At 37.3% G+C, this 14,566-nt stretch overlaps 1 protein-coding gene across 6 annotated transcripts in view; it reads right to left on the bottom strand.

The window, feature by feature from the left end:
* Positions 1-14,566, bottom strand: part of LOC126412793 (uncharacterized) — a 113,831-nt gene that overhangs the window by 67,178 nt on the left and 32,087 nt on the right. For 4 of the 6 annotated variants that reach the window (XM_050082570.1, XM_050082569.1, XM_050082571.1 and 1 more), the window contains exons 3-6: positions 4,520-4,564; positions 3,162-3,208; positions 2,970-3,059; positions 639-845 (exon numbers count right to left, since the gene is read on the bottom strand). In XM_050082570.1, coding sequence (XP_049938527.1) covers positions 639-845; positions 2,970-3,059; positions 3,162-3,208; positions 4,520-4,564 — 389 coding nt within the window. The remainder of the gene's footprint in view (positions 1-638; positions 846-2,969; positions 3,060-3,161; positions 3,209-4,519; positions 4,565-14,566) is intronic. The other 2 variants (XM_050082573.1, XM_050082572.1) reach the window with 1 other exon arrangement.

Below are 14,566 nucleotides of genomic sequence, written 5' to 3'. Positions count from 1 at the left end.
TGTTTTCAAGTCAAACTTAGTAAATTTAATTACATTATACTGTCTAGTTAATATGCTATCTTAAATTATTACCCATAATTTTTAATGACAAATTTTCCTGTGGTAAGTAAATATTTGCAATATCATGAATAAGACTGTATCTATATTTTATGACCATGAATAAGATGGTATCAACTATATAATTTTTGTGTACTGTTTCTTTTTGTGAACTGTTTCTTTTTTCTAATTTAAAAAAAGTTTTGATTTTGTAACCTTACAGGTGAATTTTTTAATGTTCAAATATTTGATATAAAATATGAAGAAACAATGGAACATTGCAAATGCAAAATTATATTTTTCATAGATTTTATAGCTAATAACTTCAAAACATTAAGAGTCATTTACCATGTTTTACACCTGAGCCCTCAATTAATATAGCAGATATATAGAAATTAATATCCACTTCTTGTGTAACAGAAATAGCACAAATGGCAACTGACTGGTCTTCACTGAATTAGTAAATCCACTTATTTTTAACTACTCTAACACTGAAGTTGAGAAAATTACCACTAACAAGCAAAATGTACAACTGCCACTTCTCAATGCTGACAACGTGGCTCTTTTCACACAGTGGGCAACTATTAATAAGCATACTGTACCTTCTCAGCCTCATATTCTTCAACAAATTCAGTTTTTTCCTCTTCTGGAAGGTCTCGCCACATCTGACCAATAATTTTTCCGATCTCCCATAGTTTCAGCTCAGGGTTCTGAGCTTTTACCTGATCCCATACTTTTCGACTGTACCTCATATATGGCATCAATGGCTTCTCTGGAGGTTTAGGTGGCTTTGGTACTCTTGTATCACCCTAAGAAAGAAGATGACATATAAAACAAGTTTTCAATTCAAAGAATTAAATCTAATTTTTCTTTCAACTAGGAACAAAAAGTTTTCTAAGCAGAAAATGTCTTGTAGGAAGCCTCAGCTGTTATTTCCATTCAATTCAAAGAATTAAATCTAATTTTTCTTTCAACTATAAACATTTTGAAACATGGTCAGTAAATTTTCTTATCAATGTCTTGTAGAAAGCCTCACTTGTTATTTCCATTCTGATTTATAAATTTCTTAATCACATGGCAAACATTTGTGCCTCTAGTATGTGACCTTACAGTCGTCATTATATTTACAAAATGTGTCAGTGTACATAAGAAATGTTTGTAGACTTCAGTATTCCACTCTGAGATGAAAGCCAACCAAAGTATAACCAACTTCTGTTTCAGTTTCATCAACAATGGTGGACACCAGCACCCTCATTTGTCACAAAGCTATCATTCAAAGCCACTTGGTAAGAATCCACCGGGGTCATTACTCCTCTGCCAACCCCACGGCTATGATTCAACAGTTCATTATAATACAAATGGACCCAGCATAACAACCCTACACTCCCAATGTCACCTACCCGCTAATTGAGTTTTCCTCATTGTTCGGTCCTGCCAACACCACTCACTTGATCACTGAGCTCAACACCTCTACAGCTCAGTGGATTTTCCAATCCAAGCCAATCTGGAGGTGCTCAGGCTTCCCTGAGCTATTTCTGCCATATTCCTTTCCATTTCACTGCATCAATTCAAAAACTGTCAAAACCTGCTACATGCATCCCCCAATCCCCACTGTTCCTTTCCTGATATGGAAGACTGAAAGATCATGTCATGTGTTGCTTTTCAATGGCCTACATTCTCAATAATGCTTTCAATGGGAAAGAAGGAGGAGGAGGAGGGGGGGCGGGGAGAGAGAGAGAGAGAGAGAGAGAGAGAGAGAGAGAGAGAGAGAGAGAGAGAGAGAGAGAAACTGTTTACTAGTATTTCAGGCTGTCACCACACTCCTATCAGTGAATGGTTTTGTATCTTTGCATTGTTGTCCAGCATTGATAAACTTGTGACAGAATAAAAGCTCTGAACACTGCTACACCTCAAACAATGAGACTGGAAAAAATATGACAAGTTAAAACTTGATCTGGAGCAGGTCTCACACACAGACTAGTGCATTTTACAGGTAATGCATTACTCAATTAACTTATCTTAAATGTTTTAGTCCTGTATATGCTCCATTAATATCAAGAAACCTGTAATTTAAATAACACAATTACAACCCAGTAATTCGTTTGATTGGTTGGCTCTTTTTACTCCAGAAGACAATGTTAATTACTCAATAATGTAAAGCAATGCAATATAAATACTAAGTCTCTATTGCAGCAATTTGCATACATACTGAAAACACAAATAGTGATAGTCAAAATCTTTTTATTTATTTCCTTTTTCTCTTCACGTTAAATGTCCCAATGATTGTAAACTGACTGAAAACAGGACACTTGTTTTAAGAGGAGGAGCAACGAAGATGATCTAAAATGATTGTAGTACTTGCCTAACAGGAAGCAATATTAATAGTTTAAAGTCCTATCAACACTGATGACCTTACAGAATCAGAAATCCAACAGGAACAAACAGGGAAGGAAACTGTTGTTACATTACTAAAGAAACTGGCCTCCCATCTGCTCGGTACAATTCAATGAAACTCTAGACAATGTTTAAGTGTTTTAACAATAGAATGTACCTGAGAATTTCATGTGTTTTGATGGCTATGACACCCCTTGGAGTTCAGTAGCCTAACTCAGAAAGGCTTTCTTTATTCACACACATTGGGTTTGCCTGTTTAGCACAGGGAATGGATGAATGTAGTGTACGTGGAGTCTAGTACCATATTTGCGTTCTTGGTCGTGAAATAGATGAGAGAGAGGGTGAATCTCAACATGAGAATATATCTTACACCTCTCAAAAATAACACAAGTGGGCAACCAAGCAAACTACCCCACCTGATACAGAAGCCATCGCCATCACCACCATATTGTTTGGTAATAAAATGTTTACATCAAGCTGTATTCCATTATATACTGCAATTGAACAATAAACCAAAAGAAATCTTGCAGATCACTTACACCAGCTCCTTTTCCAACTTTCTGTGGGTTAAATCCTGGATGTCCATGAGGTGTTGTGATGAATGGACTCTGATTCGCAGATGCATCTTTCTGAAAAAGTAACTTTCATTTAAAACAGCATCTTCATTGATAATCACACCATAAGAGAAAATAATGCTCCATTAATTTAAAGTATTATAGTTTCTTTCTTACCCCAGAACTAGATGAAGAATTTGAAGCACTAGTTGGTCTCAGCCGCTCTGTAATTAGACAAAAAGGAAAATGGACAATTACCATTTGTTTCTAGAAAATGTTACAAAAATCTGATACACATGCCTATAGAAAACAATGTTGTCATTAGATCTCCAAAATATAGTAACATACCTGCAGAAATTAACATAGCACAATACTATATTCATTTTTAATAACAATTTATTCTTATAGGTGAACTCCAATGCACTGTCACAACATTTCAAATGTACATGAGGAGTTTATCTAAGACGAAGGCCATAATTTCAATTTAATTTTTATCACATTATACTTGCAGGGAAATTAAATGTACAAACTTACATAATATTTACACATTAGAAGAAAGAAGATACATGCAGATGTTAAAAACTAAAAACATTCTTGCACATGCAGAGCGAATGTCAGCAATTCTCAACTGAAAATGTGTTTATTACCTGATCATTGAAATCTTGCAGTGTTGGCCTCTTTCGGAATAAGTTTTATCTGTACTATACTAACAAGGACAATATTTCTCCCTCAGAAATCCATAAATAATAACTTTATCACAGTTTCCATTAATATGCACATGCTGTACGTTTGTCACTAATAACAGCAATCAAATATATTTTTCAATAATATCACATCATCTTAACAGCGGCAGTATGAGAAATACATTAGGAAACTTTCCACCTGTTAGTGATTACCACATACATCTGTAAACATACTTTTTTTTGTTACTTTTTAGCAACATGTAAAGTAAATGAAACAGTGAAGCATGTGTGTCAGTGTGAAAAAAGAATAGTAATTATTATGACTGCTTGTCATTTACATTACTGGCATCTTTCAGTAACAGATTGAAACTAAACCTAAACTGCCTCATTTCTCCAAGATTAACAATCTCTTTCAGTTACTGTTTTTGGAAAAATGCACAAAGTGTAAATTTCAAATTAATGTAAAAATATGACAATCACAACATACGAAACAGCACGTGCTAAACATGAGTAGTTTGAGAAGATGATGATAATAATCACAATGTCCCATTTAAGTTAAACACTTTCTACACCTTGTACAGTTATACATAGAAAGGAAAGAAAGGAAGCAAAGAAATCCCCAACACCACACCTAATGCAGGCATAACATTATTTACTGGATGACAAACTCACATCCAACACCGAAGCCATTTTATTTTTTCATTTCCTTTTTCATTGAGTAATGATAGCTGACAGATTTTCATGTTAAACATTAATTGCAAATAAATTAACATAAAGTGCAGCCATTACTACCACTGGTAATGGTTAATTTTTCTCACTGACAAGAAAAAGCAACAGCAAACCAAAACTTACCTCTCAAAATGTTTAAATTCATAGGAGGTCCAGCTGACAGCAAATCTAAGAAATACAAAAAAGCATTTCATAACAAACTGAGCTACAGGAAGGAAGTAATTCATTAGCTAAAGAAAACAATGTTAGGTGTGTACAGATGCAGAAGCCTCTTTTTGAAATATGTTAAGTTCACAAGTAATGAGTGGGCACATCATTCTCACCTAATGATACAATGCAAACTACATACAATAGGCTGGGCCATTCTTTCGCAAACCTGGTCTGTGTTCATGAAATAACTAAATACATTGGGAAAGAAGAAGCTGTAAATCTTTTTCATGCAGGCTTTACAAACTAAAGGCAGTAATGAATCACTGGGTATCATATTTCACAGATTCCTAGACCCCCTCTCTCCAGTTATCTGCAACACTTCATATTCAACAAAACTGGTAATTTTTAAGGTACAAATGTACTTAAAAATTGTATATTTGCTTTTTTGCCCAAGATTCAACCCAAGCAAAGCATAATTAAAAAGGAAAAACCAGTCTTGCATAACAACATGAAACACTGTATAAGTCACAGCTGTGCACTAACAAGATTAGTAGTTTCAAAATGTAGCAATGAACTACAAAAGCCCTAAGCAGCCTGGGTAAACACCATTCTCCACACCATTTTTGGTGAAATTAGTTGTAACTCTATGTTTCGTCCAATTTTGTTTGTACTGTGCACAGAACAATGAGTTAAATCGTAAAGAAATAATGAATAAAGGAAAACACTTTCACCAAATGTTTGGCAAAGACTTGTGTTTACATACATACAAGATGGAAGAGGGTAACATTCACAGACAAAGTAAAAATTTTATGGCTGTTAAAGTGCTGAGTAAGACTAACAGTTTCAGAGTGACTGAAACCATTATATACGTAGAAATTTTGCTTACAACATGTTTTAGTATACCAGAATTGCTGATTAATGACTAGCCTTAACGTTGGCTATTCTGTGCCCTGTAACATGGACAGAAAATTCTGGGGTTAACGGATTCTACATAGTTAGCTGCTAAATTATTCCAAACATTCCTCCTGTGGCTGGACACTCCTCCAAAAAACGAAGAAAGAGAGATGGTTAGTAAGCGTAGAAGAAAACAAGTCATCTCTGCATTATCTAAGAAGAGTATTTGAAAAGGAGGACCTTGCCATTACTCTGACCATCTCAATGTAGTAGCTTACTTCAGCGATAGGTATACTACACATCACGTATTAACAATTGTGAAAAGGATATATTACTACCGCCATAAAAATGGCATGTGCACTAAGTTGCAGACAGGCACAACAAAAAGACTGTTACAAAATAAGCTTTCAGCTAAAGCCTTCGCCTGAAGAGAAAGGAAAACACATACACACATCACACAAGCAGGCACACCACATACCACACACGATCACTATCTCCGGCCACTCCAGCCAGAATGGAACTGTGTCGTGTCAAACGGGAGCAGCAATTTGGAGTGGGGCTGGGAAGGGGTGAGACAGCAGGGTATGGTTGGGGACAGAGATGTCAGTGTTGTCATGTGGAGTATGAAGAGACTATATGGTGGCAGGAAAAGGCTGTCTGGTGCAATGTCAGCAGGCTTGGAGGAGCGGAAGAGGAGAGGAGCAGAGAAGGGAGAAAGACTAACGAGTGCACTGGCAGAGAGTGTCACACAATGAGGATGAGGGGGTACGACTTTAGGAGGAAGTCATAGGATAGAAGGAGTGGAAATTTTTGGGTGGAGGGTGCAGGGACAATAAGTTATCATAGGCTGAGGATGGGATAATTTCGGGTGTGGAGAATGTGTTGTAAGGATAACTCCCATCTGTGCAGTTCAGGAAAGCTGGTGGCAGAGAAAGACTCCAGATGGCCTGAACTCTACTATTCCTTCCCCCCCCCCCCCCCTTCTCTGCCCCACTCTCAATTGCAGCTTTAGATCAACAGTTGCAGTCTGGCCAGAGCAGCTGGATAAAGCGGTCATGCTTGCAAGAGGTGTGCCTCCTCGTGAGAACGCATGTGTGTTTTCCTTGTTACCAATAAAAACTTGAGAAGTACCACTTTAACCGTAACTATGGTACTCATCACAAGGAGAACTTCAACTTCTCTCATATCACTTAAAACTAAGCTCAAACACCACTGCACACAGGGCTAAAAATATATAACAATCTACAAGGTAGGAACATATTAAACATGGACCTTGGTTCTTTGAAAATATTACTCCATAATATTGTAGGAGAAACACACAACTATACCACTGAAGAACTCATGGAAGACAGTTTTACACTTCAAACAACAGAAAAATGCAGACAACTAATGTTGTAAGAAATGTTGTAGTGTTACATGTATTTTTATTAGATGTACTTGCATCACTGTTAATCTATAAAGTGTAACTTTCTAATAACAATGTAAAAAGATCTTTTTTAAATCTTTATAACCTTTTCCAACTTGACGTGTCTTCTGTACAGCAGATCTAATTACCTGTGCACTGTATTTAAAGAGACTAATAAATAATACTTCACATTTTCTTTTTTGAATAAGGCTTCAAAAGTCCTTTCCTTGTTGGCCAGATGCTTAGTTTGTAAGCCTTTTTGTTGAGCTTGTCTGCAGCTTAATGGGTCATCCTTTCGCAATTGTTGGTATTCCAGCCAGGACTAAACTTCATATTTTTTTGGCCCAAATTGTTTTTAATGCACACAGTGTACTTCCTCATAAAAATTAAGTGCGTTATGAACACAAATGGTCAGTAGTGTTCTTAAATAGGGATATGCTTTCATGTATTTTCATCTATGTTATCAATGAGATGCAGATAACACAGCACACAAGAAAATTCACTCTCAGGAGTGACAAATGCCTGCGACTATCAAAATTCTTGTCGATGGTCAATGTTTCAGTTTTAAAATACTGAAATTAGAAAATGAACAGGACAAAAAAAACAGAGCTCCACAGATACGTGAATAAAATGGCCTGTTTCAGGTCACACTGATATAATATATTTTAATTTAAAAATAAGAATCCAACACCACTGTTGCACTGAATTACAAATTGACATTTTCTTATTTTTATAGACTGTACATGAAGAAAACAGATAAATTCTACACATTCCTTCCACACTGGAACTAATTAAGCTGGCGCTGTTAGATATGCCATGAAACTACACTGCATGCCATTCTACAATGCAACTAGAAGTATGCAAGACTAATAATACATGATTCAATGGAACATTTTGTTCAGTTTTGACATGCTACCTGTACACTATAAAGCACAAAAACAAACCACAGGTAAGCACTAACAAACACAGAACATTCTTCTGGTAAATTAGTTAGGAACATAAATTCTGCAAAAACATGTTACGGTTTTACAGTAAATTGAGGCGAAAAACTACTACAGGTACACTACAAAGAATGACACCCCATTTGAGACAAAATAGGAGTTTATACTCACCTACTTCTAAAACTAATACCTGGAACACAGCTTACATAAGCTCAGTTAAAAAATAAATACCTTTCGCTATAGTTTTCATAATTTTGATCAACTCCTTCCTCAAAACCATGAACAAGAGACCCAAAGGGCACAACTAGGATTCAGACGTTACAACTGACAGACAGATAAGATGAAAATTTTCACAGTACTAATAAAAGCACTGTTTGAAATCACTAAGTTAAAGGCAAAAAAAAAAAAAAAAAAAAAAAAACCACTTATAGAAAATGACACTGTGCAAAAGGAAATACAATATAAAGGCAATTTATTTTACCAAAGGTCCCTTACTGAACTATACCACAACATACACCACCACAATTTCCAGAAAGATCAACAGCAATTTCCAGAAGCATCAACAGAACACATCAATAATATGGCATCCAATGTATACAGATTTCTCTAACAGAACTGAAATGCTGCATTAAATACAATCTATGAGGAATGAAATTCTGAATTGGCCACAACCACGCACTGAAATAAATTCAATAGTGACAATTGGAGATTTGTGGCGGACCAGGACTCAAACCTGAAAGAACAGACATCACACTATAAAAAATATATATGCCTTGATGGCATCAATGATCATGCAATACAGATGCACTCTTCATCCACCTACTTGCAGGAATCAGCATCAGGCTACAAGCAATGAGGGTAATGGACAGGGATTGCTATGTATGAAGTACACGACAACTTTGGAATTTGAGTTGAACAGGAAGTGTGTTCAGATGGCCAAAGTGGTTAAGGCGACCACTTCCATAATGCATGACATCCGGGTTCGAGTCCTGGTTCACCAAAAATTTCCACTTGTAGCCACTGAATTTATTTCAATGCCCAGATGTGGCTAATGTTGGGATTTCAATATCATCATGTATATATATGGCTATATGATGAAAACATACATATAAAAACACAGAAACATATACATATAAAAAATACAATCCAGCCTGTTGTGTGTGTGTAACTGCTTGCAAGTGTAGAACGTGATGTGTTGGAGAGCCTATGAAAATTGCAGAACAAAGGAATTACTAATGTCAACATTATACTCATTTGAAGTAGGCAAGCAACTCAGCTGTCACCATGCACTGCTTCACTTGTAGGCATTAAATGCAACAGAAAAAGATACCTGCAATGTGATACAGGTTCCAACCCTGTGAGGCAGGTAGCGGGCAGTGACTAACATTAGAGTGTCGAATACTTTATTCACCAGGAACGTAGTTTAAGAAAAGCTTGAGCTCTCACATTCAATTTGCTGGATGTCAATGGAAATGCCTTACACAAAGTTGAGCACACAGTAAAATTCAGCATCACCACTGACTCGCCTAATGTTACTGTACAGAACATAATGTGATCAGTACAAATGGCAGCTACTGAATAAAAAAAACTCTAGTGGACTGATTCCCTCCTATTTTTACTAACTGAGACATAGGGCACCAAATGCTCATTGAAAGTGCACAAAAACAGCTGTAATATAACCAACATTCTTCTATTTTTTGAACAGCCCTCTAACCCAAAGGAAGTAACTATCTCCTTACAAATTAAAATAGTAGAAGTAAATTTTATTGTTCCATACCAACCTTTTATCATTTGGCATTAATATATTAAGCACTTATACTGTCATTCTTAAGTGTGTATCACAGAGCAATTTTTCATTTCCCACTGTCTGTATATTCAATTTTTCACTCAAGAGAGGGTTCAGTTTTCACATCCATATGGTATATCATATTACAGAATTTTAGTAATTTATGATTTCCAGTCATATTTTTTAGTGTGCAATGTATTGCAGCACATACGTCTACACCTACATCAATATTACGCAAGCCACCTGACGGCATGTGGCGGAGGGTACTTCTGGTAGTAGTAACTGATCCCCTCTTCCCTGTTCCACTCATGTGGGGAAAATGAATGTTGGTAAGCCTCTGTATTTGCTCTAATTTCTCGAATTTTTTCGTTATGATTATTTGGCGAGATGTACATGGGAGGAAATAATATGTTATGCAACTCATTCCAGAAAGTAATCTCTTGAAATTTCAATAGTAAAACCCTTTGTGGTGCACAACACCTCTGTCGTAGTGTCTGCCACTGGAGTTTGTTGAGCTTCTCCATAACGTTCTTGCGCTGACTGTACGATCCCATGATGAAATGGCTACTCTTTGTTGGAGCCTGCCCTCACCCCCCCCTCTCCTCACCCCCCCCTCTCCTCACCCCCCCCCCACCCCATCAGTCCTACCTAGTAAGGTTGCAGATTGATGAACAATACTCAAGAATCGGTCAGTTGCATTTCTTTAAGATACTTCCATTGAATCTCAGTCTGGCATCTATACTGAAGGGGATGGAATTAATTTTTTTTTTTTTTAGATCTATCACAAATAACAATTTACTTCACGGTGCCACACCGTGTGGCACTTGTTTAACTACCTGGCTATCACGGGATTCCCTAAGTGTCCTCTACTATGGGAGCTATGATTGTGGTTTTTTTCTGATATGTATTTTTCTTCTTTTTGTTCTTTTGCTTATCAAATACAAGATCCAGTTAACAGCACAACATTTGGAGGACATTTGTTCAAATCAGAGTGATGGTATACTTGTTCCAATTTATAGTGATTAAAATTCTTCTGGGTATTATGCCGCATCATTGCTAAAAACTAACAACAATAATAAACTAAAACCGACGTTTCGGCCAAATCGCAATGGCCTTCCTCAGGGCACGACTGGTTTTGCATGGGGATTGGTGCTTCTATTTATTACAGACTATCGATGTCTGACGTCACTGTTTTAAAACTTAATTGGCCCTCTAATATGATTGCCTACGATTGCGGAAGCCTACATTCTTATATCTTGTTCCAATTTAATTTAATAGCATACTATTACCCGTCAAATAATGCCACGAAAGGGCTTGTAACAGATTTTAAGCTTTTAGTGCCTCTAACTGATTCATATTTAGCATTATTTGTAAGTTCAAGTTTCTATAAAAACTTTGGGCAGTCCGTATAGCCTTTTCAAAATCAACACATACATCAGTAGCTCGAACTAAATTTTCTGATTTACCACAATCTGGTGCAAAAAGAAACCATTATGTGTAAAGCATTAGTATTTTCGAAATACATCATGTTTATGTAACAAAATTATATCAATTCCAACGTTACATTTTTTCCAATATTTCATTATCAACTTCATATGCTGGACCCAACAGGCTAATCAGTGTTTTTCGAAATGACATATACAAAAGTAACCTTTATCTGTGAAAAGGGTAAATCGTTTACACAAATGTTTAATACAGCAATGAATGCAATACATTTTTGAATTTTATGCCCACCTAAATCTGCTAGTTCCAGATATTTCCGCTACGTGCCATGCACAAATGGGTTATTCCAACAGTCATCATGGAGTCGAATAATGGTGCAGAGTGTGCACTGCATTTTTTATGGTTTCATGAATCCAAATTTGCCACTACAGTTCAAAGACAATTCAAGACTACATGTCACAAGCCACCACCTCAAAGACAAACTGTTGATAATTTGTACAATTGCTTCAACAAAAGTGGCTGTGCATCCCACAGGACAGTGGGTTAGGGATTGGACAACTTGGATTAGACATAGTGGAACAAACCCTGATCACCAAGATCACCTGATTTAACTCAGTGGACTGCTGGGCACAGGGTTGTTTTAAAGACAGAGTGTTCGTTGCTCTGCTTCCGAGAAAAGCTGACCTGCGACAACGGATAATAGAAGTAGTTATCATACAAGAAGACTTGCTTTATTGGATTTGGCAGGAAACTAACTACAGATGAGACATTTTCCTCTGTTCATAGAAAAAAAGCCTTCCCTGGTTCCCAAGAAACGTATGTTTAAAGCCAGAATTTTTTTCTGACAACTTATAAGCAGTTAATATAAAATTAATAAATGTAACGAAAATTATATAAATGCTAAGTGGGGAATAATTTTAGAAAACGTGCAATAATAACTGATGATACTGTGATGTGATTACCAAAATAGAATTACTGTGTTCTCTCTCTCTCTCTCTCTCTCTCTCTCTCTCTCTCTCTCACACACACACACACACACACACACCAGAACGCCAGTTAACTGAAATTAAGTGATGGAAGCCATTTTGGATACCAATATTTTTGGTTAAGCTATGAATATCTAATGTGTACCACAATAGTATGTACTGTATGTATTTTTGAAAGCTATGAACGTCAAACAAATTTTAAAGAATCTCTTTGTTGAGAGGTCGTATATTCTTTCTACTTCTGATTCTGCTTTCCCAGCTTCACTAGACCACTTCAGTCAATAGTTTCCTGGTCACCTTTTTCAATAGGCTTTCTTTCTGTATTGCCCAGTATCTTTTCATTTGCTATGATCTTTTTTGTTGTTCCTCATCTGTCAATGTCCTTTTTATTGTTTGTTGTTTGCCTATTTTTGGTTTAAATCTTAATTTTATGTTTTTCAGTTTCCTTAAATTCTCTGTTTTGTTTTGAAAATTGTCCAGGGTTAATTCTAACTCTTTAATATCTTCTCCAATTTCCTTATCCATCCCACTTGTTGCTTCATGTCCCAAAGTTTCTCTATGATTTTTCTCGGTAATCTGATTTCTGATGTCCTCACAATGTGACCAAAGAAAGAGATCATTTTTGCTTTATAGTACCTGTAATAGGCCCCTGTTCACTGTACGCCAATTCATTTGGCACTATCTGCCATAGTCTATCTTTTTGATACTTATAGAACCCAAGTTTCGATTAACTCAAGTTTGGTTAACCAGGACTTTACTGTATTATTATAAAAGGTATCTAAGGGCTTCGCCAATTCCCCCCCCCCCCCCAAACTCGTCTTCACGCACACAAAAAGTAGAGTCCAAGAGACTGTGTCTGATCTGTATGCAGATGAGCTATGTCCTTCATCTTACCACATACGCGATTGGTGCAGCCCTCTTGTCTTTAATAAAGTTCTACATTGCCACTCCATAACACTCCCTGTGACCATACATGCCAAAGCCACTTGACGTCCCCAGAACAGTAACACGGTGGCATTCCACAAGAGGTAATTGCTATAGCCAGCAGAACCACTATGCCCAAGTACTCTCAAACACAGTGACCTCTTGTGTTGGTAATCTTTTTATCGTACATCAGTCCCACAACTGTTTCATCTCTTCACACTATGATTTGCATTGTGGCCAACTCTTGCAGCACCTGCCCTGGTTTTTTCCACAACTGCTGCCACTTGTTTCTTCCAGGTCATTTTCTGACAATTCCAGGAAACTCTGCGACTTTCACTACATATGTGCCATAACTTTTCACCTCCCAACATCAAAAGCACAATTTTATATGGGAAAAAATTCATGACATCATCTGTCTCCACTGATTGTATTACACACCCACATCACATGAGCCGAAGTCCCTTACAGCCACATGCATAACAGGGCATCAGAGCATATTGGTTGATCTCTGGTTTATCCTTGTGAGACAGCACAGGTATGCTCCATGTTTGTTGAATAGTAATTAACTATCAAAGTGGGCTGCTTGTGTTTTAAATTGGGCCACTTCCCTTTCTTCAAGTGGAAACAGTGAAGTTATTTTTCCGCTGTTGCTTTGCTCCAGGAATGCTGCCACTCCTACAGGAGCCATACTTTTGATACAGGTTGTCCTGTGGTTCTCCTCACCCTTTGGATGTCTTCCTTCTTCAGTCAGTTCTCTGAACCTTTTTCCCCCCCAAGTATGTATGTTCGCAAAATTTCCAAACTGACTAGGGTGCCCTAGCAGGTGCAGTACTACACGCATCTGTGAAACTCAGAAACACACCCCACTGACTATGCAACAGTCCTTGTGCTGGCTTCACCAGCTGCCGTCTTAGGGCCCAGATGATTGCTCGTGCCTTGCAATAGATTGGAACGGCCTTGTGATATATTCTGACACAATTTGAGAGGAGATAGAATCTCTTCTGTTATGTACCTGCTAATTTATTTGTTATGTTAAGTACTTTCCTTCCCTTTTTTTTTGGGGGGGGGGGGGGGGTTCAGGGCACAAAAACGACCAAGGTTATAAGCACCTGTGTCAATCTTAGAACACCAATAGGTAAAAGAAGTTAGATGCGACTATACACCAAGCCCAGTTGATAAAACGATCAAGAGCTAAAAAGAAGGACTTTCCCCTTGGAGAAAAGTCAACGAAATACACCATAGAGACAGCAGAGGTCCCTAATCAAAGAAATAGCCAATAAATCAGACGGCTAATATACACTGTAACATAAGCAGTTAAAAAAAAAGTATCAGGACATGCTGAACCACCAAAGGTTGATGACAAGTGGTAGGGAGCACAACTCAACAAATGGTGATGGTTAAAAAGATAGTGTCCAATACGTAACATACTTAAAACGATCTTGTGACAGGACGGCCGAAAGGGGGTGTCAGTCAAGCCATGGGAAGAGGTTTAAGTCCCCGGAGCTTATTCCGATGAAGAGAAGACCAGTCGTGATGCCAAACTGACACCGTCTGCAGACAGGTGGCAACACAGAGGTCATTTGAGAGGATGGAAGAGCTAGCAGGCCGAGGTAGGAAGACTGGAGCATGGGCAGGAACCCA

The sequence above is a fragment of the Schistocerca serialis genome, chromosome 7, assembly GCF_023864345.2.
Source record: "Schistocerca serialis cubense isolate TAMUIC-IGC-003099 chromosome 7, iqSchSeri2.2, whole genome shotgun sequence".
In the NCBI taxonomy this organism is placed as follows: domain Eukaryota; kingdom Metazoa; phylum Arthropoda; class Insecta; order Orthoptera; family Acrididae; genus Schistocerca; species Schistocerca serialis.
The sequence above is the reverse complement of the archived record's forward strand: the minus strand, read 5'-3'. Positions and strand labels throughout refer to the sequence as shown.